Below are 24,184 nucleotides of genomic sequence, written 5' to 3'. Positions count from 1 at the left end.
TTTGGCTTTGTGAATAATGAGTTTTTACGAATATGATTCTACCTAGATGACAGCAAATATGATTACATTCTATTCTATTAGATTTTAAAAGTAAAAAGAAAGAAAATTCTGTTTCTTTTTCTACCCCACCATGCACACAGAGAAGCAAACTATGATCTTGTTGTGCCAGTAAAACCTGATGACTCTCAGTTTTGTTTTTAGTCACCTAACAAAACACCCTTCAGTCGTGAAACTACAGCTTCCTCTCCTGCAGACACACAATATTGTTAAAAACTGCTCTGATTAACACATTTGTCAATCCCTGCTTCTAAACATTACAAAAACTATTTTATTTTAGTTATTTTGCTGCTTATCCTCATCCTGCAGGACACTTTTTGAGCTCACCATCACCTCTCCAATGAACTGTCTGACCTTCTAGTTAAGAAGTTAGAGCTCGAAAACTAAAGCAAATCATAATAACTATCAAGTTATAGTGGCAGGATTCATTTAGAGGTTTTTATTGCAAAGTTACAAACATGTCTGACACATGTCCTGCAGCAGGAGGCTCTACTCCAGGCGTTGCTGGAAAACTTATGATCAAACAAGTTAAATAAAGCATCGGTGCAAGATTTAAAACATTTATTTGTGGCACTTTGCAAATCCCCTCACCTTGACATTAAAAAAACAGAATTTGCCTGCAGAGAACAGCAGCGAGCACCTGCACATATCATGAGCCTCCTCGGTCGTCGGGTCACATGACCAGTCAGCTGGTTCTCGGCACATCCGCCTGACCCGCTGCTGTTTACAAACCAGCAGACACTCCGACAGCAGAATGAGGATTCCTGCGTGATTCGAACAGGTATCTGAATAACACCGAGAGCCCGTGCCCGCTGACTAATCACTCTCTGCTGCCGGTCACGGTTGTGTCACCGTGCACGCGCGTGTGTTTGTTATAACTTGGTCTCGTGGTTCACGGTGTGTGTGTGTGTGTGTGTGTCGGAAGTAACGGCAGGCCGCTGCGTCGGTTCCCCCCGCTAACAGCCAGGGCTAGCTGACGTTAGCTCCGCCACTTCTGTCGTCTCCGGTCACATTCAGACAACGCCGACAGCCGCGACATGCCGTAGTAAGTGTGTTTAACCGCTTTAGCCTCCGTTTAGCGTCGCTAGCTAGCACAGGCTAACAGGCTAGCTTAGCTGCTGTTTGGCGTCCTGCCCTGTCCGCCTCCATAATCCCGCTGACTGCCTCCCTCCGTGCTGCATCAAACACGGACTCTTTGCGCATTTTACGCCAAATTATAGCGACATTATCAACGCTAGCTTTAAAATATCACGTCCACACCTTTTTTTTTTTTTTTAATGCTGCTTGGTTGATTCTAAGTGAGTGTTTAAGCCGCTTCCTTTGGGCTGGGCCAACCCTGCATGACAGGTTTAGTGATGAGTTCAGGGCAATGCAGAGGTTTAGTAACAGCTGCCTGCCTGCCTCCGTGGTTTCACTGTGTCCTCTCCACACTGCCAAGAACCTGTACGGTGCAAATATATGTGCAGGCAGAGTACAGTCACTGCAGGATATTTTGGACAACAAAAAATCCTTCTTGGATTAGAAAAGAAGAGCAAAGGCTGTGTTGTTTACACCATGCACTAGGTTGTCTTGCATATTCTCAGGTAAATAATGTGCTCACTTTACATACTTCCTGTATAATTCCTTGGACTGCTACACTTGCTGCTGATTTGACTTGCATTTTATCTTTTTTTTTTTAAGCAGTTTTTGCATGTTAGTGTTTACTGTAATGCACAAAAACACAAAGTCAGGTTCCTCATATGTGAAAACTTACTTGGCAATGAAACTCATTCCATACTTTAGATATCTTTTTAGTGTAGGAAGGACTGATGCTGGCCCATTACTGAAACACAACTGCCCATTGTGTAGAGATGCCTGTGTTGCTAATATCTGCATTAACTTGTATAGTGAGAGGAAATAGGTTGAAGGTCAGTGTTGGGAAAATGTGCTGTACTTGCTGTTCCTGCAAAGCACAGAGTGTTAAAAGGTTGCTTCGACTTGCACTATAGGTCTTCCCCAAGTGCAATAGTTCCCAGGCTTTCTTGTGATCTTTTACCCCACAGCTACTTCCCGCCCCTTGTCAATGCTTACGTATGTGGATGAGTGGTAAGCAGTGATTTTTTTGTTTGTTTGTTTGCTCTTTAAAAAAAAAATAATTAAAAAAATAAATTAAGAGACCTGTAAAAAGAGGATTATCCAGTAATTTGCAATAATGAAGCTAAGATTAGAGGAAGAACAAGTCCCTTTCACATTTGTCTCATGACTCGTGGGTGTACCGAGCCCCAGGTTAAAAACCGCGGCTCTGGTTCTTCGATACAGACAGATGTCTGTCAGATCTCGTCTCTGGTAATTGAATCAGTCAAGACCCAGCAAGTTCATGGTATTTTGCCAAGGTTAAGTTTCCAACATGTTCTCAGTCTTTTGTGGAGCATGTGACTGTTAAGGCTCCTGAGCTCTCACTGTGTGCTGAAGTAGAGGCATGTGAGTTTGTTTAGCTGGGGTGTTTCTTCACTTTGACTGAGCTACAATCTGCCGCTTCCACTGCAGCTGGCAGTGACGGCTCCTCTCATCAATGGTCGTTGAATCCTCTTTGAATATTCATCCTTTAAAGAGCCGATGAGCTGATTCTTCTTCTGTATTTATTGCCACTACTCTGACAATTGTAGATCTGAGATGAAGACTAGTGGACTGTCTCAGTTAATGGCTGCTGTTATTTGTAAACTCTTAAAGGTCTTGACAATTATGAGAAATAATAGTAAGCATCTCCCAGGGCTGAAAACAAAGCAGCAGTTGTAATTCAGTCAGATGTCTTTTAATGGAAATTCTGTAGGCACTTCACCAAACCATTTAATACAGCTGACTAATCTGGGTTTAGTTTTGGAATAGTTTAGCCTTTGTGCCTTCAGACCAGTGAGCCTGGAGCTTTTTTTCCCCCATAACAGCTGCACATGAACATGAGATCTTTTTGGGAGCGGTTGTCCAGTCAATACAAGACCAAAACCTGTCTCAGAATTTTCAGGAAGAGTCTAATTGAATTTGAATATATTGATGTTACTGCTGTGGTTGACCCACTCTTACGTTTGTCGTGTTCAGCTGCTCCACAGCTCTAAAATATTCTCATGGTAAAGAATGTGATGCTCTCTGGTTTTGACCACTGGAAAAACAAAGAAATGTAGGGAGAGTTCTAGGCTGAAATCCTGTGATATTTGTGATTACTTTCAGACTGAATGTGAGTGTGAAATGTTATGTTGTGCAGATTGATAAGGACTTTTGTGGGAAGAGGCTTTAAAAAAAGGCTGTGTGGTACTGCTTTCAGTGTGCTTCACACAATCCAAAGCATCAATATTTCTCCTCTGAAATCATGCTTGAGGTGATAGCTCTGAGAAAGACAACAGGCAAAAAGTCTTGAGAAGACTACTTAAGATGATGTAATGGCTGCAGTTTGGATTTAGTGTCCCAAGTTTTTGCTAGTAAATCCCAGGAACAGATCTTCTACCTCAGAACAGATGGACTCGCTGTTATTTGTCTGTTGATTTATTTATGCATTTCATTATGTATTGATTTGATTATTTCATGAAATATTCGTGTTTTGAATTATTGAGTTGTTTCCAGGTGCTGTGGATTAAATTATGCAGAAGTTAATTTGCCTTGATTATTATTTAGCAAAAGTTAGGCTGTCATTTCACGTTCGACTCTGGAAAGAAGCAGCAGAAGGCTAAGAGGAGAGTCGCTTTAAGCAAAATTATGCTAACACGGCAAGGCCTCGAGTCTTCTACCCGCATCGTCTTTCACTCGCTCACAAAGGCTTGCACAGATGCACATGAGACAGGATTCCTCAAAGAAACACAAGGCAATGAGTGATCTGTAAAGGCCTCTTTTGAAAGTTTAGAATGACATTTTATTTTTGGAAAGAAGGGACAAAGCACTGTATGCGTCTGCAGGCCTGCAGGGAAAAATGTTTCTCAAAATATCTTTGACTTTGTGCAAGGCAAATTTTTGTCAGATAATCTGAATTAATATTCTGACTTCTGTTTATATTTGTAGTCACTCAGGAGACTTGAAAACTTTCATGGCAATCTTCTAAAGTAAAAGTAAGAAAACAGGCTATTATTGGAGATACTTATTCACAACATTCCTCTGTTTTTCCCTATAGTTGTGGATTAGTTCCGATTATTTAACGGGATAATGTTGTTTTTATGAGGGAAGGGAGAAACCTCCCCCCCATTGACTTAAGGAGAGCATTAGTCTTTGAGTAGAACAGATGTCCTAAGAAAACAGGCACATACATTATGCATATGAAATAATTTCTATTTTGATGGCGTGTGTAGCTAATTTATCGAGCAGTGTTTCATTCACATGGTTAATAGGTTTAAGAGATGCCTTTGTTGTGTTATTTCCACAATTAATAAAGTGAAAGAAAACATAATGCTCTGTGGGCGCGCGCTATTCTGTAGGCCTGTGTATTAGGCTAACCATATTCATAAACATGGAATAATCCCAAGCCGGATAAAGAACGGAGGCAGAATTGGTTAACCTAGATTGTGATGTCGCACAGAGAAAGTTAAACTTTTCTCAGAACTTGGCAGAGACGAGTTGGCACAGGGTTTACCTGGTCAGGATCTTATTCATATTTTTTCTTTGAATGTTTATCTTGTGTGTCTTTGTAAATGATTTAATGCTTGCTCGACGAGTCATTGTGACTTCAAATCAGTACAAATGAACACATTTACCTCATTACCTCTCATAATGTACAGTGTTAATATCTGGTGTAACTGTTAGGGCCACAGCAAGGAATTAGTTGCTGCTATTGTTTTGATTAATCAATGAATGGTTTGGCCTGTGGAAAGTCAATAAGAGGAACCATAAAGCCACTCACAGTTCCTCATATCCTCTGGAGACTTCTACAACTGTTCACATTAGTTGTTTTGTCAAAGCAGTCGATTTTAAACCACAACATTAAAACCACTGACAAGGGAAGTGAATAACATTGATCATCTTGTTACGCTATAATGTTCTGCTAAGAAACTGAGTCCTGGTGTTCATGTGAATATTACATTGACATGTGCCACGACCTGAGCATATTTCCAAACCAGACACACCACTTCAGGCACTTCCACGATAACACTGGGCATGAGCATGTGCACTGCCACACTGTCTTTTCCTTTAAGTTGTTCGCTGAATAGTTTTTAAAAAGAGCCCAAAGCGTTGACTTGGACTCCAAACTTCATCTGATGGATGAATCAGGAGTGGTAGGCTTCACTGCCAGTGTCCTGGCATCAGACACCACAGGACACCTAAGAGGTCCTGTGCCGTTGTCTCAGAGCTGTTTTGTTGGCACAAAGGGGACCTACACAACACTAGGCAGGTGTTTATAGTGCCGTGGCTGTTCTGTGTATATTGAAAGCAGAGAAGAGCAGTTAATGACATTCGGGTAGTGCTTTGTTTGCAGTTCGGCATGGTTAGTAAACCATGAATCATTGCTGATTAATTTTTTGATAATGAACTGATCATTAGACCAATGGTTCCTTCACTGGTGCATACTTTCCGTCTCGCTAACTCAAAGCATTTGTCCTGGTTATTTACAGTAAACCAGGACTGTGCTATCTTTGGCTTTGTGTGGATTTTTGTCCACATGTTATTAAATGTTGAATCATTTTATCTCTTACTTGATGATGTGATTTTATATATTTTGCCTATTGCCACTGTGCAGAATATTCTGTGTGTACCGACACATATTACTCAACACCAGTACATTAACCCCCCCGCAGTGCTAGATAATGTGATTACATTTTAAAGCACAGCGCCACATATATTTGCATTTATGAGGAACAGCCGATTTTCTAGAAACTACATTTCCTTAATTATTTCAGAAGCACTGCTGTCTATGTGCTATGTGAAGACAAGTCTGTTGACAGTAGAATATTTAATTAATGCATTAATTTGCCTTCTTAATGACCTCATTAGCTTTGCTAGTTATGTTCAATATATCACATTGAGCACAGTGGAACATCATGCAGCTCAAGTGCTTCTTGTTAATTTCGGCCATTCTTCACTGACTGTAATCACTGTCAGTGTTTTATTTTATGCTGTGAAGTTGTGATAAATCTGACAGGAGGATATACTGTAGCCCTTTGTTTGATCATCATGTGGAATATCACAAGTATAGCCCAAATTGTCTGTTAGGTTTTCTAATACTCTTATGAATGTTTCTTAATTTGTTCAATATATATCCCAGTTTAATTCTTATTGCTATGTTTTCTATTGAATTTGATATCAGCGCTTTATGTAAATACTAGTCTACAAATAAACCAGGGGTTTTACTATCGTCTACTTCCTTGATTTTTGAAGCTACATTGTGTTTAAAGGCACGTCAGGTCAAAGTACTCCACGGTGTATTAGCATACAACATTTCTTTTGTCAGCCTCTCTTAAGTTGTCTTTCATCCCTTTCTGCAGCTGTTGTGTTGACTTTTAATACACTGCGTATTTTTTGGCCCTTCACCAGCTTTGTCCTTTGTCTCTCCTTGTGCTGAAGGTGTTAAGTTTCGTTTTTTCTTCTTTCTTCTTGCAGAATCTACTTTTTCTTCTGACTGAGGAGAATCACGAGGCTGTGGCAGTAAGTATTGAGATCAAACGGTTCGAGGGTGTGCAGTGTTTGTTAATGATCAGCAGAGAAAATTTACTGATTTTGCCTGCACGGTTACATGGAAGGGTCAGAGGTTAGGGTCAGCTACAGGCCAAGAAAAGTCAGTAAAGAAGATGCATGTCAGCAGTTTCTGATTGAATGTTTGTAGGCTTGTCATCGGAGGTTAATCAGTTTAGAAGAAATCTGTGCTTTATCACCAGGAATTTACGGAGTTCAAAAGTTATGCGTGTGATAGAAAAAAGTGTTCAAAGAGTAACTGGTAGTTCTGGTAGTTGTCTCAGTATTTGTAGCTATTTTTTTTTTATCTCTTATGTTAGTGTTGTATTATCTGTAATATTGCAATACTCTGTAATTTAATTCTGGTTCTCTCCCCTTTTTTTTTCTGTTTCTCTCTGCCCTACTATCTCATTCTCCAGGTCCAGCTGGGTCGCGGTCATGCAGCACCCCAATTTCGAGACCCGTCACCCACTCCAGACTGACGAGCAGCAGGAGACGGGCTTTGACCCGCTTCACAATTTTAACAAGAATCGCAGCAGTACGTCAACTCTCTGTGACAACTTTTCAAACCCCTTTTCCTGTGACCTAGATCTGTATCATAATGTACCGTTTGGCTACTTGGTCCATTTTACAGAAACGGACTCTAGATAGTTTGTTGAATCATTCTGTGAAAGTACTCCCATCAGCCCCTTCTGAAGATGGATTATACCTAGTAACGGACACCCTAACAGCTGCTCAGACCAATAGACAAGGCGCAGATTAAAAAATATAGCCATGATAAGTTGAGGTTTATAATGGAAATGATAAGAAACAAGATTCTGAGCTGACTGAAGCGTGAGTCACAGACGGGGCTGGCAACACCCCCGGGCTGAGGGTGTTTTTATGTTTACGTGCGGGAGAGAGAAAATGTTGGGGGCTGGCATGTTGTGGAACTGATGAATATTCATACTGAGTGTCCCTGTGGAATGATCTACTCCTGTAACTAATGTTGATAGACAGCTTTCCGACTTGAATGCATGTTCACCTGAGGGCCAAATTAGACTTATTACCGCCAATAAAGAGGAAGAGGAGTATGGCGCTTTACTTTCTGTCATTGCTTTCCCTGCTTCTGGCCGTTTTTTTGCTCGACTGCATGGTTTGTAAAAGGAGCTCCCAAAAAAATATTGATGAGTCATTTGGAAACAGTAAAAAAAAAAAAAAGGCCAGTTTTTTGTTATAGTAGTTGTTAAAGGTGTGTTTTTTTATGGTTGCGCAAGCTTTAGAAATGATTGATTCCCACTTTCACTCACTTGTTGCTCACATCTCCCCCTTGTGGTTGTGTCTGTTTCATCAGGAGGATCTCTTGACAGCAGCGCTTACTCACAGCCTCAGTCAACCTTCCTCTCATACAGGTGAGTTTTTCCTTCTTTTGTGGTTGTGTTGTCGGCTTCTGGTTTAACTCACCGCTCAAGTCTCGTAGCTTGCTGCTGGATGACACTTTAGATGGAACGCTGTGCCCAATTTGGGTTGAGAAGCTCATAAATCTCCTCATCCTCTGCCTCCCCTCCCCTGTGCAGGAAAGAATGGGACGACTTGTTCCTCAACAGTAATTACCTGGCCAGGATCCGGCAGGCAGGCATCAACGGTCGACTGAGGAGCAGCCGCTTTCGGAGCGTGTGCTGGAAGGTAACTGCCAGATGGATCAAGCAGTCCTATCGAGTTTGATTAAAGGGGCTTTGGCAAATTCCCTGCCACAGGAAGTGGTGCGGTTCTGGCAGCTTGCAGGCCTTTTTTTTTTTTTTTTTTTTTGGTACAAATAGATGCCTAATATTTAGCTTTGAAAGTTTGTGTGTTCTGAGAGAGGAATGCTTGTCAGGGTAGAATGGACTCACCTGTGCACTGTGTCTCTGCAGTTGTACCTGGAGGCTCTTCCAGAAGATAAGGGGCAGTGGATCAACAAGACCAAGGAGCTGCGAGCCCAGTATGAGAAGATCAAAGAGACGGTGAGAGCGCCTTTCTGTGGCCATTTTTTCCGCTATGATGAGGCTTTGATCATAGGGAGCATTTTGTTTAAACTACCACAGAATTTCTTTTTACACAAACTAGAACTTGAAGCTATACACACTCTGCCACAGTTAAGGACAGTGCTCACAACATGGTCATGCATTTTTTAGCAGTGCAGCCTTTGAGGAAGTAAGTCAGTGTTTTTTATATAGCACATGTAAAACAGCAGCCATTGCCGCAAAGTGCTCTCCAGTAAAAACAGTGTGTGACTGGCTTTACAGATTATCCTAGCAAGTTTAGATATAGAGGTTAAGACCCTGTAGTGTTATTTATGGTGGGAATTGTTTTTCTGAGTAATTTACATGGACTTTAAGGACAAAAATCTTACAAAAAATATATATAATTCTACTTTACCTGACTATAATACATGTAAGGCCGAGACCCTATAATGTTAATAATTATGGAGAACAACCTAACTAATGCAATAATGCAGCCAGATCCCTGAGGTATTATAAATTCCAAAACTTAACATAACTAATATAAATATTAAGGCAAAAACCCTACAGCATTAGCAATTATGGAGATGAACCTGATGAATTTGAAGCGGAAGTTTTTGCCCTAAATGTTCACAAAACCCAACAAATCCAAGGATTTTCTCGATCCTTAACAAGTGAGCTTTGTTTTTATTTACTTTGTGTTTATTATTTCTTTATTTTTAATATTTGCAACTGATCCTTTTATGTCAGAGGCCGTAAATGATGACTGTACATTATGTTTTTGTCACAGCACATCACAAACCCTCGCAAAGCTGCAGGCCAGCAGGACTTGGTGGTCAACAACCCACTGTCCCAGGATGAGGGGGTGAGTGTGAACTTGTTTGTTTGAGTTCTAAATAAGGCTCTGTGTGCAGTGCTTTTCTCCATTTTTGTTTTCATCACTCAGTAAAATGTGACCCTTGTACATTCCCTTCAAAATGTGTCTTCTCAGTAATTTTTTGTTGCTCAATATTAAGCCACAGATTTAATGTTAATTGAAGCAACTTACAAAATATTTTTGTAAAATATTCAAAAGCTTATTTAATTTTTTCCTGTAATCTTTATTTGTTTCTTCTTTTATCAGAAAGCATTTTGGGATGTTTTTATTTTTGGCTGTGTTTTATTGTCCCTATCTGGTTTCCCTTCTGTTTTACGATCTCTGCTTGTTTTTATGATCTTCATTCATTTTTATGATCTCTGTTACTTACTGGATGTTCTTCTTTATTAAGTACTTGCTTACTTTGTTAAGAAAAGTGGTATATAAATAAGGCATGATATTATTATCATATTTATTCTTCATCTTACTGAGTGATGACACTTAGAAAAAGCTACACTAAAAATGGTAGAGAGGCAACAAAGAGCCCTTATTGGCTGGCATGGGAAAACTCATACTACTTTAGCAGTAAAGTCATAAAAATGTCTTGGTCTGTTTTTTAGAATGTGCCGTGTAATCTGATAGTAGTTACAGAGAAAATAGAGTCAGTGTTCAGTGAGCATGCTTCTCTTTAATTAAGTCTAAGTAATTGATAGCGTAATTTTTTTTTAGTCAAGGTTTTCAGTCAGCACAGATGGTCGACAGAACATGCAAAATCTAAAATCTCTTGGCACACAAGCAAACAATTCAATACATATGAAAGAAGTTTCCAGTAATAAATGAATATTGACTTCGGTTTATATGGAGAATTTTTTTTAAAGACCGTTAAACTGGCCCCAAACTCAGATAGCAGCCTGAGACCTTTATCTCTATTTATCTTTTAATTAGTCCCAAATCACATATTTGGTTTTTAGGAAACTGTTCTGAAGTTTTAGATCAGTTTCTGCACAAACTGCTGTTGAATTCCACCAAAGTGGTCTGATACTTCAGCAATTAGAATTTCTGGCATTTAGTAATTAATCAAAGTCTGGACTAGACAGTTGAGTTGGTTAAATTATTGTTTAAAAAAAAGTTTTAGAAAGAGCTTTTTAATTGTGTTATTTAAAAAGACTTTCTGATCTGTCTTCTGTTGATGGATGGATTTTGGGTGGGAAAAAAAATCATTTAGTCACTAAACTGTCATTGTTCTTAATTAATGTAGCAGCACAGTCATTACTTCAGCTCCAAATCCTTCAGATTTCTGACTATTTTTTCTTGTCCTGCTCAGAGCCTGTGGAACAAGTTCTTCCAGGATAAAGAGCTGAAGGGGATGATCAAGCAGGACGTGCTGAGGACGTGAGTATCTCTGTCACTCTGTGTATTTGTTTTCAGCTATCAACATGAAGTAAATAACCCTTTGGTATCTGTTTTTATTTTTTATTTGAATAAGATTCCCGGAGATCCGTTACTTCCAGGACGAGGATGTGAGGACCAAGCTGACGGACATTCTCTTCTGTTACGCCAGAGAAAACGAACAGTTACTGTATAAGCAGGTACGGTCACACATCACAGCACATTAACTGAGTTTAAAGCTGAAAGTTGTACGTCTTTGCTTATTTCAAAATGGGTCCTTCTTCCTCTGGGTGGCTTTTCTCACAGAGCCATAGTGTTGATAATCTAGGCATGTGTGCGGGTGTGGACTTGACAGTGTCCGATGAGCTCAGACAGAAGAACAAAATGCCTTTGTAACCTAATCATTATCAGCGTCTCTAACAGGTGCCAGTGAATGAATAGATGGCCAGTACAGCATCTTTTTTGCAAAATGGAAGTGACACGTGGCCGAGCAGTGGCTAACAATATCTAAATTAAACCTGTCATCACGGATTAGAAACCTCGTGCATCACTATTAAAGAAAGACTGACCACAAATGAACCATATTTTCTCTCTCCCGCCGCCCTTATACGTCTTAACCTCCCTCTGCTGCTGTCTGTTTTTCTTTTTCTGTAGGGGATGCATGAGCTGCTGGCTCCCATAGTGTTTGTGCTGCACTGTGACCATCAAGCCTTCCAGCATGCCAGTGAGACGGCCAGCCCCAGGTCAGTTTGCGCTCACCATGAAACAGAATCTGTCACCCTTTAGGTGCCATTAACACCTTTAGACCTGCCACTGTGTCAGGAGCTGGTGCTCTCATCTGAAGCCAACATAACCTTTTTTATTTTTTTCTTTTTTTTTTTTTTGCCAGCGAGGAGATGAAGTGTCTGCTGAACCCAGTGTACCTTGAGCATGATGCCTAGTGAGTACGCTAATATCAGACAAATAAGTGTTCAAATTGAGAGATTTCTTTACTTACTATAACTGAAAATGTTTTTCCTCCTCCCTAAACTTACGCTCCTCTGTCTATAGTGCCATGTTCTCACAGCTGATGGAGACAGCAGAGCCGTGGTTCTCCAGCTTTGAGAGGGAAGTGAGGAAGGTCGGTGTCACAAAATGCTTTGGGCCTTTTAATTACAATTATTAGTTTTGCAGTGTAACACAACATCCTTCAGTTGTCACAAAGGCATGACATGGCATGATAATAACACTCAAAGTTATAATCCTAAAGATTCTAGTAAAAGTTGATTTGGGTGACACAAGTGGTTACCTTGGTAACAGCAAGTGCAGTTTCATACTGTCGCAAATACACATTGAGCAACCGGACCTCTGTCTGGTGTCTGTGTTTTGCACTCATACAGATTCATGTTATTTTTCATAAAGAAATCAGGAGCTGCTATCTAGAGCGGAACAATAATCAATTGTAAATCACAGCTGTGATTTGAAACAATTCAATTAGTAAATTGCAAGAACAATCCAGGATATACGCTTTGCAGTGTGTTTGACTCTGTTTTTAAAATGTCATGTCAATGGTTTTACAAATTCATGCCGTCCCCCTTGTGTAACCGTCACACTTTTGATGGTATCTCCTTTGGTTGTGCTCCATCGCACATCTTTAATCTATTACACAGCGATTATTGAATTTATAGTGCAAATCAAATTGGAATATCTGACTGACAAATCACTGTTAGAAGTTTTTATCCAAATCGTTCAGTCCTACCACTGTCTGATTTCATGCTGCACACAACATGAAAGCTTCTCCATATCAGAGCTCTGTAAATATGTTTTCCTTACACAATGATTGGAGGTGTGCAGCCTGTTGCCTTAAACTCTTCATCTGTCAGCTCACTGTAGCTTTTCTTGTTTCTGACTGTAGTATGTAAACTGATCCATTGTCAAAGTGTGCAAAATGATCACTGTCTTGTCATATAGAGGAATTGTTGATGGATCACAGTCACTGACGAAGTAAATGTGTCGTTTTGATTCAAGAGAAATGAAATATCCTAATCAGATTACAACACAAATCCAGGAAACTGTAAAGCTTCTCAAGGCAAGCATGCTATTTTCAATATAGGGCAATGTAAATATAACTGACTGAAACTAACATATTTCTTGTGACCGTTGCACAATAAAAGCCACCAAGTGTCCCTTTAAATGTGTGTTTTTAATGTATACTAGCAGCGTTAGGAAATGTTGGGTTTGCACCAGTCGTAACCTGATTAATCTTCGCTGTTGCTCCCATAGTAGGACAGTAAACAGTGAGGCAATGAAATAAAATTGGATTATGTACTGCATTGTTTCTCATAAATCCCAGGTGCTCTGTTGGCAATTTGAATCCAGCTGCCACTAACAATATAAACTACTATACAGAAAGGTAATTACTCTGTGTACATTTATTAAATGTCTACTGCAGGAAAAGAGGTCAACCATAAACTTTATAAATATAAGATTTGATATAGTTATAATCTTTATATCAAACAGCAAAAACCTGCAAACTCTGACAAACATTTGGACACCTTCTAAAAAAAGAAATGATTGCACCTTATCAGCTTATGTGTTGAATGTTTGTCAGTCAGACGGACACAGATGCTGCTGATTGATGTTTATGTCACGATATGACAGTCATGTAATCATTTTCTCCCCCAGGGTAAGGAAGAGATGCTGACCAGCATCCCATTTGCTCGGCCCCAGGACTCAGGGCCGTCTGTTGCCATAGTGACCAAAGTCAACCGTATCCAAGACCAGCTGGTGAAAAAGCATGACATAGAACTGCACATGCACCTCAACCGGCTGGAGATCGCCCCTCAAATCTACGGCATGTTAGTATTCACACCTTAAGCTCGTCTGATTGTTTTCTTGGCTCACAGCTGCACACAAATGCACTTTTACCCCGTTTGTCTGTGTCTCTACAGCCGGTGGGTTCGTCTGCTGTTTGGCCGAGAGTTTCCTCTTCAGGACCTGCTGGTGGTGTGGGATGCCCTGTTTGCTGACAGCATCACTCTGGACCTGGTGGACTACATCTTTGTGGCCATGCTGCTCTACATCCGAGACGCTCGTACGCTCCATTTATTACTTAAATAATCCAATAATGCCATGTGTTGTCTTTGTAGCATGTAATTTCATAAGACACACTTAACTGGAAGAATGTGATTTACTCCGCCTCATTTAATCAGATGGAGTCATGGTGCTCTAAATAGAAAACAGTCTCTTTTTTTTTTTTTTTCCGCCATTCATGCAAAGAAGGGTTGTAGTTTAAGGTCTGATGTTAGTTAACATCCTCCCTGTCTTCTAATAAGAATCCATGCAGCTAAATGACAGATGCCAATCAACCAAGTGCAGATGAATGTGTCGTTTTCTTTCAGTCTGCATTTTGAGCAGGTTTAACATGCAAGATTTTAATGAAAACCTGAATCAAAGTTCTAATTACTGAACTTATTTGGATATTGTTCATTGCAGCCGTGTAGCACTGTTACAGCTATATGTCCCCAGAATAATGAGTACGCTGTTAATCAGAGAGCTGCTTGTCTGAGAGATATTCTAAAAGGACAGATTGATGGAAACACTTGCATTGCGCAAATGAATGATTTATCTATTTATTTATTTTTAGAATATAGAGTGCATTTCATAACAGATGAGTTGAACAGGGAGCATAGTGATCTCGAGTGTGGGTGGATTGTCCCCTGCTAGAAGGGTCCCAACAGCTTGTGTCCTTTTGATGTGTTAAAGCAGCACACACTGACTGTTACCAGATTTAAATTTTGGAGATTCTAGTTAATTCTGTTTTTCTTTTTCAGTCATTGCTAGTAACTTCCAGACCTGCTTGGGCCTGCTAATGCACTACCCTCCATTAGGAGACATCAATGCTTTGCTGCAAAAGGCTCTGTTCCTCCGAGATCCCAAAGTAAGTTAACATCGTGCTAACATAAATAATTAGAAGACTTCTTGTGCTTTATGTTACCACGAGCAGCAGTTACGTAGTTTCGTCATATTGTTTGTCTTTGTTACTCTTCAATGTTCCTGGAAGTCCTGGCGTGTAACAGCTCACCAGTTAAAATGAAAAAGAGAAATCATAAAATGAAAACAGGAACAAAAGAGCTTGGAATTGGACTCACTATACCTACTCCCACTTCTTTTAATCCGTGAATGCTGCAGAGGATATGACACGTTAACAAAAGGATTAGTCTTGTTTTCTTGCATAGGAAGTAGGCGATTTGCAGAAGTGAAGCGCTTTCCCACAAACAAACAAGTGGACTGAAATCTGTCGAGCAACAGTCACGTAGCGTAGACCAAAAATGTCCCGTAGTATTGTGGCACCGTGAAAAAAGTACTTGGGTGCAAAAAAGTGAAGTTAAATTTGGCAGCAGCTGTTTCACTTCCTCACACTTGAGTGGTAGCACATTAGTGATTTCCAGACACTGACAGTAAAGACATGAAACACAGGTGCAATCAGTGAAGCGCTCATTGCAGTTAATAGAAAGGAAGCTGCACAGATTTATACTAGTACAGGTTTAATATTTGCATGTAATAATCGGGCATTTGTTTTTGTAATCCATTAATTTGATTTTAATCTTAAACCTGTGACATTTTAAAAAAATATCTGTGACGTTTAGACAGTCATAGATAGCTCATGCTGTTGGACTGTTTACTGAAAGCAAATATGAAGCACGCAGTGACCAATACATTCACACCACGGCTGACCACACTTCCATGTACAAATGAAAATATATTTACAAGAGTTAGAAAATGCAGAAAAGCAAGACACAGACTTTTTTTTGTTATGTGTGTTGAGGTAAAAACACAAATCAGGCGTTTATTTGAAGCCAGCGGTCAGTCACTGAGTGATTTCATTTACTGTATTCCTGAAACAGCTGTGTCTTGTATGGGACTGACTGTACCTACATCAACTTGAGTATCCTGGTTATGAGATGCTCCAAAAGAAATGGAAATACTGTTGCTTTTATACATCTTATCCCGGTTTCTGGCTGCTGCCGACTACCTGCACAGGTGCAACTTTACTCGCAAAACTTTGTGGTAACTGTATGGCTCATAGCTGTATCCAACATCAAAGAATATCCATTTTTTGACTGTTCTTCTGTGAACTCCAACCTTTTTAGCAACCATGCGACATTCCCCGCAGCCGTCCAGTTAGTACAACCCTGTGGGCACTCTCATCTGTAATAGAGCTGCTTCTCATAGTGCCGTTTACTCTGGTCTCATGAATGATTCAACTGTGTCACACTGCTGCTAAAGGGAAGCTATACTCAGATGTTCACCTCATTCAGGGTCGCTGATCTTATCCGGCACTCAGTTTATTATTATTCTAATTGATGTTACACTATATGTTCAGTAAGTGCAGGCTCTAAGGTGGCAACCAGGCGGAAAATCTTTCTAGTTTTTTGTTCATTACAAGTTGAAAGAAATTGTTTTTGCTCAATATTTGCTCCGATGTAATACCTAAGTTGCTCAAGCTTAAGTTGGTAAATCAAAGTCGAAACAGGATTTCTAACAAACCTGTGTAGGCAGTTTCAAATGCACCCAAGCTTTACATGGTGTGTGTCTACAGCCAGCTCGAAGCATTTCCTCTTGTAACAAACTGCTTTTTTAGTGTTATGTCTTCCTTTTCAGACTTTGCATGTAACCCAGATTTGCTTTAGGGTTATAAATGTCTGTTTTTGAGACCTTGTGCCCTGTGTGTTATGGTTGTTCACTTTTTCTCTAGACCACAGTTATGATTATGAACACAGCTGAAAACTCTGAAATGCCCCCGTGTTCAGGAGGAAAATTCCTGTCCCAAGTCTGTAAAAAAACCCTAAACATTTTAGTTCCCGAAATGACACTCCCTAATTGTTGTTGCTGCTTCCTCTTGCAGCAATGTGTTTGAAAAGTTAGGCCATTGTAACTGTAAGACGGTGAGAGTGAAAACAGAAGCAGCTGTTGATACCTTGAGAACTTCTGCTAATGTCTAAAATACCTGAAACAGAATACAAGTATTCACAAGCTAAAGGAGAGCTGGTATTTTTTTCTAGCATCTTCCAGCTGTGCGAATACTTTTCCTATTGTATACTTGTTTCATTAAGTCTTTTCATAAGCAGAAGATTCACATTTTTCCTTTTATCTTTACACGCAAGCCAGTTCTCACTGTGTACGCAAGTTAAATCTGACAGCAGCAGTTCTTTGACCTTACTAACACCTCACTGTCTTCGTACAAATTATCTTTTGTCCCTCTTCCAAATTCACTGACCTGTACGCCCAAACACTACAGCTCACCACACTCTTGTCCACTAATCTTCTCGAATGAAAATTCAGGAAAGTGCTGATCCAACATGACAGTGTTTCCCCAAGGTGAATGACCATGTCGCACCACGTCCACATCTTATTTACACCTGGGGGGGGGGCATCATCCCTGATAACAGAGGAAGAGGGGGCAGGATTGAGGCTTGTTGCTCATAAGTACTGACTCAGAAACACACATATTTGTTGTTGACGTAGTCATCCGTTGACACAGATTTTAGATTTACTCTCGTGTTACTTGTTTATCACGCACAGCAGAGACACTTTTTCTGACTTGTGAATTTGCCAACTCTAAAAGTTGTTTGTGTCGTCCCTGTTTCTGTAGAACAATCCACGCCCTGTGAACTACCAGTTTCAGCAGAACCTGGATTACTACAAAACACGAGGAGCTGACCTGATGAACAAGACACGGTAAAACACAGACACGGCTATCCTCTCTGACATACAAACATAGATGTAAAAAGTTTGTACCTTCATTCAACTGCTAGTGACAGAGGCAGTAGTCCATTTGAATTCATCGTGACTGCAACAGATTTCAATCTTTAGCAGTTTTCACAGTGGAAAAAAAAAACACATAAGAACTAAAAAAAAAACTCCACCATCCATTTATATGTTTCATCCATGCATATATTTGCCAAAATATAGCTTGACATGCTTAATACTTAATACCTGAAATGCATCTGTAATAGGTTGAATGCAGTGTTGGTTCACTAACCTCTGCATTTTTACTTCAAGTTTCTCGAGTTAGTTTTAAAACCTGCCTTCATTTCATTACGTTCCCTCTCTTCCTAAGTTTCTGTTTTATTGTGTCCTTCATTTCTAACATAGTGTTTATGAGGGGTGGGTGTAGGCATTAGTTTTTAAAGTACATTTTTATTCCTTTTATCCTGTAAAGTACTTGGTGTTACCTTTCATTTGATTGTGAAGTCTTACCCCCCAGAAAATCTGATTATTCGACCGAGTCAGTCGACTTCAAACTATCTACTACTACTTTTAAAGCATGAACGTTTATTCGTTGTCATTTTTCTTAGACTGATTTTCTGATAACAGAACTCTGAAGTTCTGTTCCTTTGGAGAGCCTCAGTGAACTCTCAGCTTACTTTTTGGAGAGTTCATTATGCAGCCCTAGTGCTTCCACTTCCAATATACACAGAAAATGTATGTGCTCAGTTCACTGTGAGGAATTAACTAATCAAGGTAATTTCAAGTTTCTGCAAGTTAAATTTGATTTTGGAATCTCGTAAAATACAAATAACTGGCTCCCTTAAGGAAGTGTTAATGCCAGTATATGGTTTGGATAATGGTAACTAAGCACTCAGTTTATTGGTCTTAAACAGGCCAAAACAAAAGACTGTTCCTGCGAATCATCCTGAGGCGCCTGTGTTTTTCTCTTTTGTTATTCTTTTTATTATCTTTACTGTTGTCTATACCTTGCCAGGTCTGGTTCCAGTGCGAAAGCCGCTCCCCTCAACATCAACAAGGTCTCCAGCAGCTTGCTGAACTTTGGCAGGAAACTCATCGCTCCGGCCATGTCGGGTACATCCAGTGGCATTTCCCCAATCAACAGCGAGGTGCACTCTTCTTCCTCCTCGTCCTCGTCCACGTCCCCTGCCTCGGCGCCTGCTCCCGTCCTGGCGCACCCACTGGCTGAGCCACCCGCCCCAGCGCAGACCCAGAGCCAGATCCAGGGCCAGGCCCAGACTCAGCACTACCGCCTGCTCAAGTCGGAAAGCATGCCTGTCCACCTCAGCAAAGGTGAGCAGCAGGACACAAACGCAAAGAACTGCTCCAGATTAGCCACGTTGCACACAACACAGCTCACCCTCCATCCACTAATCAGCGTTTTTGTTGGCCGTTTTGTAACCGGTGAATTATTTGCATGTGCAGTTTAACACTGATGATGTGAATGTCTTCAGCCATTGGTTTGTGTGGTTGTGGCAGCATCAGCTTTGACTCTCCTGTCTGTTAGATGGAGTTTCTGGTGGAGTGTCTCAGGTGTCTCTCCCAGCACAGACTCTCACTGACACACAAGGTAACTGCTACCATGGCAACCGCTTGTGTGACATGCCCCCCTATTTGTTCATGCGTCTCTCACAGCCATTGCATGTCTCAGCATGTGTGTTGCTCGTTGTTTGTTCGTGTGCTTCCGGTGCTAGTTAGGTTTATATTACAGCAAACAGACATTAATAAGCGCTGCATGTGATACTGAGCTCTGGCCAGCAGAGGGAGGTCACAGCTTGCTGCAGCAGTGGAGCCCAGAACTCTGCTGATAGTGTTGCTTTGAACATGCAGAACTTGTCACCTGGTTGTGCTTTGTTTCTATATGACAATAGCTCTAAATATTGATTTGTTGTGTGTGCTGGCAAGTTTGCCCATTTTCTTTGCACTGACAAAGAATAATGCAAAGAAAATGTTTTGTCTACTTAATAATTGTAGACTAACAGCGAATCAATCTTGCGAATTGATTATTTGCTTTTGCATTTAAATGATGCATTAATGATCATCAGTCATAGAGCAGCAGCAGGAGCTCTGATTCGTGTGAATCTTCATATGACTCCTGTCAGCCGCTAACAGCTGGCCTATCAGAGCTCCTGCTGCTGCTCTGTGGGTTGGCAGAGAGCTGCATATCTTTACATTAGTTAAGAGGGATCATAAAATGGAAACTGTAAACTCTGGGAAATGGAATATGACAAGAAGATTCATTAGTAGATGGAGTAACAAAAAATAAAAGCTCAACAGTTTTTTTTTTTTCTTTAAAATGCACTCTTTAATTTATCATTTAAAAGCAGAAGGATTGTATAATTATTAATTGGCTCATTTATATATGTTTTTCAATGCATCATTTAAATGCAAATTTAATTAATCAATTTGTTCCCACTTTCTTCTATTCAACAATTTCTTGATTATAATTTATCACTAGAAGAGTCTGATTATTCCAGTGGCACTCTCCTGTTTCACATTCTTTCCCAAATCATCTTCTCCTTATTTAAATACTATTAGATACTCAAAGAACTTAACTTCAACAGCATTTAGCAACATTAATAGGATTATGCTTCTTCTGTAAGCTTGAGCCGCAGTTTGACATATACAAAAATCTTTATTTCCAAACCCTGCTTACAAATTTTAGCTTTGGAAATAGCAAGTAAAAGCTGGATTTTATGTCGAACACCGTCTTATCAAATATCTAAACTTTGCAGTTGTAAATGCAAATAAGATTCGAATGCAGTTTTTCCTCCGTGGCTCTTCTAATCTCTTGTCCTGTCTGTCCTCTGCCTCCCTCCGTCTTTCTGTCGCTCCTTTAGGCCAAAGCTCCAGGACAGTCAGCTCCTCCCCCAGCATAGAAAGCCTCTCCGGTGGGCGGGCTCAGTCCACCGCCTCCCCGCCTCTTCCCCTCTCCAGAGGGAGCGATGTCAGCACTTCCTCTCCTCCCCTCTCCGCCACCAAGAAAGACTCTTTCTTCAACATCACTCGCTCTCGGTCCCACAGCAAGACCATGGGCAAGAAAGAGACGGTGAGCTGTTCGACCTGCTGTCTGTTCCGATAACCTTTCATCTCTTCTCCTCTGGTCAGGCTGTCTGCATGTCTTCGAGTCTTTTTGGTTCTTTGTTTATCTCACTTTTTGATCTCCTGTCACAGCTTCAACCTTAATCCCTTCACTGCAGGTTTCCCTTTAACTTTATTATCTCCTGGTATGTGTGTGTGTGTGTGATATCTACAGGAGGAGGATCTGGAAGCCCAGGTATCTTTCCTTCAGGGCCAGATCAATGACCTGGAGGCCATGAGCAAGTACTGTGCCAAGATGATGAATACGCACATCTGTGAGTTCATTCAGCTACAGATGGTCAAGTCACCATGTTTTATTATTAGTATGAAAACCAATCCTGCTGTAGGTTGATCCAGCATTCTTACCTAAATACTATTAGAGTGTTTAGGATTGTATGAGAAAACGATTAGATACTAACAACTGCATTTCTTACTTTATGTCTACTATTGTTTATTTATTTTATCCAAATCACAGGTTTCATTTATTCACTGTTTCATTGTATCATCGCATTCCCTTTTTTTTATTATTGCTTTTTTGTTTGCACACATGCATATTTTAGGTTTGTCTACCATTACAATGCATTTAAACAAGTGCAACTGCTACAATTTGTTGCTCAATTGTGTGTTTTTCCTTTGTCTTCTTTTTTTGTTGTTGTTATTTTACACCTAGATCATCACAGACGAACATTGTCAGTGTAATGCAATGCAGTGTAGATAGCAAGGAGGAAATGATTTTGCTCTCCTCATTCTGAGTCATTTCAATTATTCATTCAGCCAGTGGGGGAATTTTTACCCTTAGAGGAATGAATCATTTTGTGGGTGGTTACATAACTCAGTGACTAATAATTATTTCTCCACAGGTAAAATCCAAGAAGTGATTCTCCAAGAACACCTGGAGAAAGAGGATGAAGTCCTGGTGTCGCTGGCTGGACTCAAACAGGTATGAGCTGATGCTGAAAGTGTGCACAGATAAGTGGGCTTCTTTTTTTGTAATCATACTCACTTTATCTTGGTCTTCCTTCATCCTGACAGATTAAAGACATCCTTAAGGGGGCACTGCGCTTCAACCAGAGCCAGCTGGAGGCTGAGGAGAACGAAGAGATCACCATCGCTGATGATCACTACACCTCCACAGCAGCTGCTGAAACCGATCTAAACACCAACAATCACCATAGTGACCACCAACAGCGAGGAAACAGCAGGCCGAGCCGAGACTCTGATCTGGACGGGAGCGTGAGCATGGACGAGAAAGAGGAAGAGGAGCAGGCGATGACTCCCCCTGAGCAACAGGTTAATAGTCGATCATCTGCAAAAAATATACCACAAGCCTTCACATCCATGTTTTGAATTCTAGACACTGTACAGAAATAGATATATCAACATGTGTATTAGTGCTTGCAAAAAAATGTATTTAACTACCACCTCATGGTGACGTTTGAGCGTAAAAGCTCCTCTTCAGACAAGAAACATTCTGGATAGAAGTACATCAGTCCTTTTATACCAGGTATTAACTAAATTTTAATGCCCAGTTCAGACAGGATTGGTTTTCAGCTGCCTGGTGTAATTGTTTGACCTTTTGATCCGCGATTCAGTACATTTAAATCTGATCATTTTGATGACTGCAAGTTATATCCTGCGTTCAGACGGATCCACTGTCTGTACCTGCATTGTGTTGTTTCCAGGATTAGGCCATGTGACACTAAATCTGTCTCACTGGGAATAAAACATATAATACAGCAATTTCATCATTAAAATGCTCAGTCACCGGCTCCATTCAGTTTAAAATACATTGAGGTTTAGGGCTGAAAAAGCAGCAGCTGTAGGTTATACATGTTTGTCCCCTGTGAACAACTTTTACCCATCTACATCTCATGTGCGCAGGTGGCGTCTTCGCTCGGCTCAGAGGGTAAGAACTGGGACGACTACATCCTCGTGTCCCAGGATGGAGACCTGCAGGCTGAGGGAGGAGGCGGTAGAGATGGAGGAGGAGGAGGAGGAGAAAGAGGAGGAAGGGCCGCCTCTGAGCGCACTCCTCCCATCAGGCGAGGGCGCGGCATGGTGCGACTGGAGCCAGAGGGCGCCGTCGGGACTTTCCACGACCCCCTGATGGCCGGCACCACCTCGGGCTCCTCCAGTCCGGACGAGGGCTCCACCCACAGCAAGGACTCTGACTTTACCATCGTTAACCCGAACGACCTGTGAATGAGCGAATCGCCCCTCTTCTCCTTCTCTTGTACCTGTGCTGTTTCATATCCCCATTCAGGGGGGTCTGATAAAAAGAAAACTGACTTGGAATCAGAGAGGGGAATCTGCGGTTTTTGGTGGCGCGCCGCCGAAACTGCCGTCAACTTTAAAATTGCACATGTGGACTGTGACACTCGGAGTCACAAGTACCTTATATTCTGTCTCTTTAACTGTCATCTGTGCCACTTCAGTCCTGTCTGAGCTGATGCTGTATGCTGTCTCATCTACCCAATGCCTGTCTCCTCATTGCGTTGGGCCTTTCGTGGCTCCCATCCAACCTCACTTGTCGCTCAAGATGTTTTATCGTAGTTCCCTGCTCTACAGAGAGAGGGTGCCATTGAACTGCTTACCCTGTCACTACATGATTACTCTAAAGAGTTGGACCTTAAACTGCAATTTACCTTCAGGGGAGGTCTCTCTCTCCTCTGACTGTACTGATCGGGAGTGTGATACTTTCTTCTGAATGTGGAGATTTGGCCATACCTCTGCCTGCGTTACGTCTGCGTGTCTGTCTGCGTCCTTACAGAGGAAGCTCTCTTCTCTGATGCTCAACAGAAAGAAGGATGACGTCCTCGTGTCAGTCGTCGAGGGCAGCTTTCTCCCCCTCCTGAACCAGTGCCTCAGACCATAATTCTTCTCTTAGCCAAACAAAACCTAACTCTGTGATCTTATTCTTTTTTTTGTTAGTTTTTCTTTTTTGTTTTAAAGGAAATATTTTTAACACTTTAGACTTTTAATTTCCCAGATAAAAGTTATTAAATTATCAAGGATGTCTGTTTTTCCTTTGTTTTTTTTTTTTTTTAAATTGATTCAAATGTGGACATTTTAAATGTGGTAATTGACAGTTTTTGTTTCTCACATTACAGTTGTTCTCGTGTTTTGTGAAAATGATGTAAAGCAGCACACAAAGAATGTCCCTCGAGCTGCCCATTCAGCATAATTAACCTTAGACCAATAAAACTACATTGCTCTTGCTACACAATGAAGTTCTGCTGTCTGATTGTGGGATGCTTTATTAGCTGTTCTGACACTGAGGTAAATGTTTGTGTATCTGTTCTCAGAGTTGGTATACAATGCTGCTGTGTAATACATTATTTTTTCATACAAACAAATTCTACTCTTGACTTCAGAAACAGCATTTGAGGCAACAGTCTCTAAACAAGATCCATTTAGTCGCTGTTGTTTG

General features: G+C 40.8%; 1 protein-coding gene across 2 annotated transcripts; it reads left to right on the top strand.

The window, feature by feature from the left end:
• The first annotated feature begins 741 nt into the window (after positions 1–741).
• On the top strand, positions 742–23,984 carry tbc1d5 (TBC1 domain family, member 5). Of its 2 annotated transcripts, XM_008296743.1 has the most exons (23): positions 742–838; positions 6,607–6,651; positions 7,098–7,216; positions 8,012–8,069; positions 8,235–8,343; positions 8,571–8,660; positions 9,448–9,522; positions 10,838–10,905; positions 11,000–11,102; positions 11,557–11,645; positions 11,792–11,842; positions 11,953–12,022; positions 13,567–13,739; positions 13,833–13,975; positions 14,715–14,821; positions 17,537–17,622; positions 18,650–18,966; positions 19,181–19,243; positions 20,514–20,722; positions 20,930–21,029; positions 21,615–21,694; positions 21,787–22,044; positions 22,636–23,984. In XM_008296743.1, exons 3-23 carry the CDS (start codon positions 7,117–7,119, stop codon positions 22,954–22,956), a joined length of 2,670 nt encoding a protein of 889 aa, XP_008294965.1. In that variant the 5' UTR covers positions 742–838; positions 6,607–6,651; positions 7,098–7,116; the 3' UTR covers positions 22,957–23,984. The 2 variants fall into 2 exon arrangements, with proteins under 2 accessions (XP_008294965.1, XP_008294966.1); XM_008296744.1 differs by lacking the exon at positions 19,181–19,243.
• The last annotated feature ends 200 nt before the right edge of the window (positions 23,985–24,184 follow it).

This window comes from Stegastes partitus, unplaced genomic scaffold (genome assembly GCF_000690725.1).
Source record: "Stegastes partitus isolate 25-593 unplaced genomic scaffold, Stegastes_partitus-1.0.2 Scaffold1150, whole genome shotgun sequence".
Classification (NCBI taxonomy): domain Eukaryota; kingdom Metazoa; phylum Chordata; class Actinopteri; family Pomacentridae; genus Stegastes; species Stegastes partitus.
Note: the sequence above shows the minus strand (reverse complement) of the source record. Positions and strands in the feature narration are given on the sequence as shown.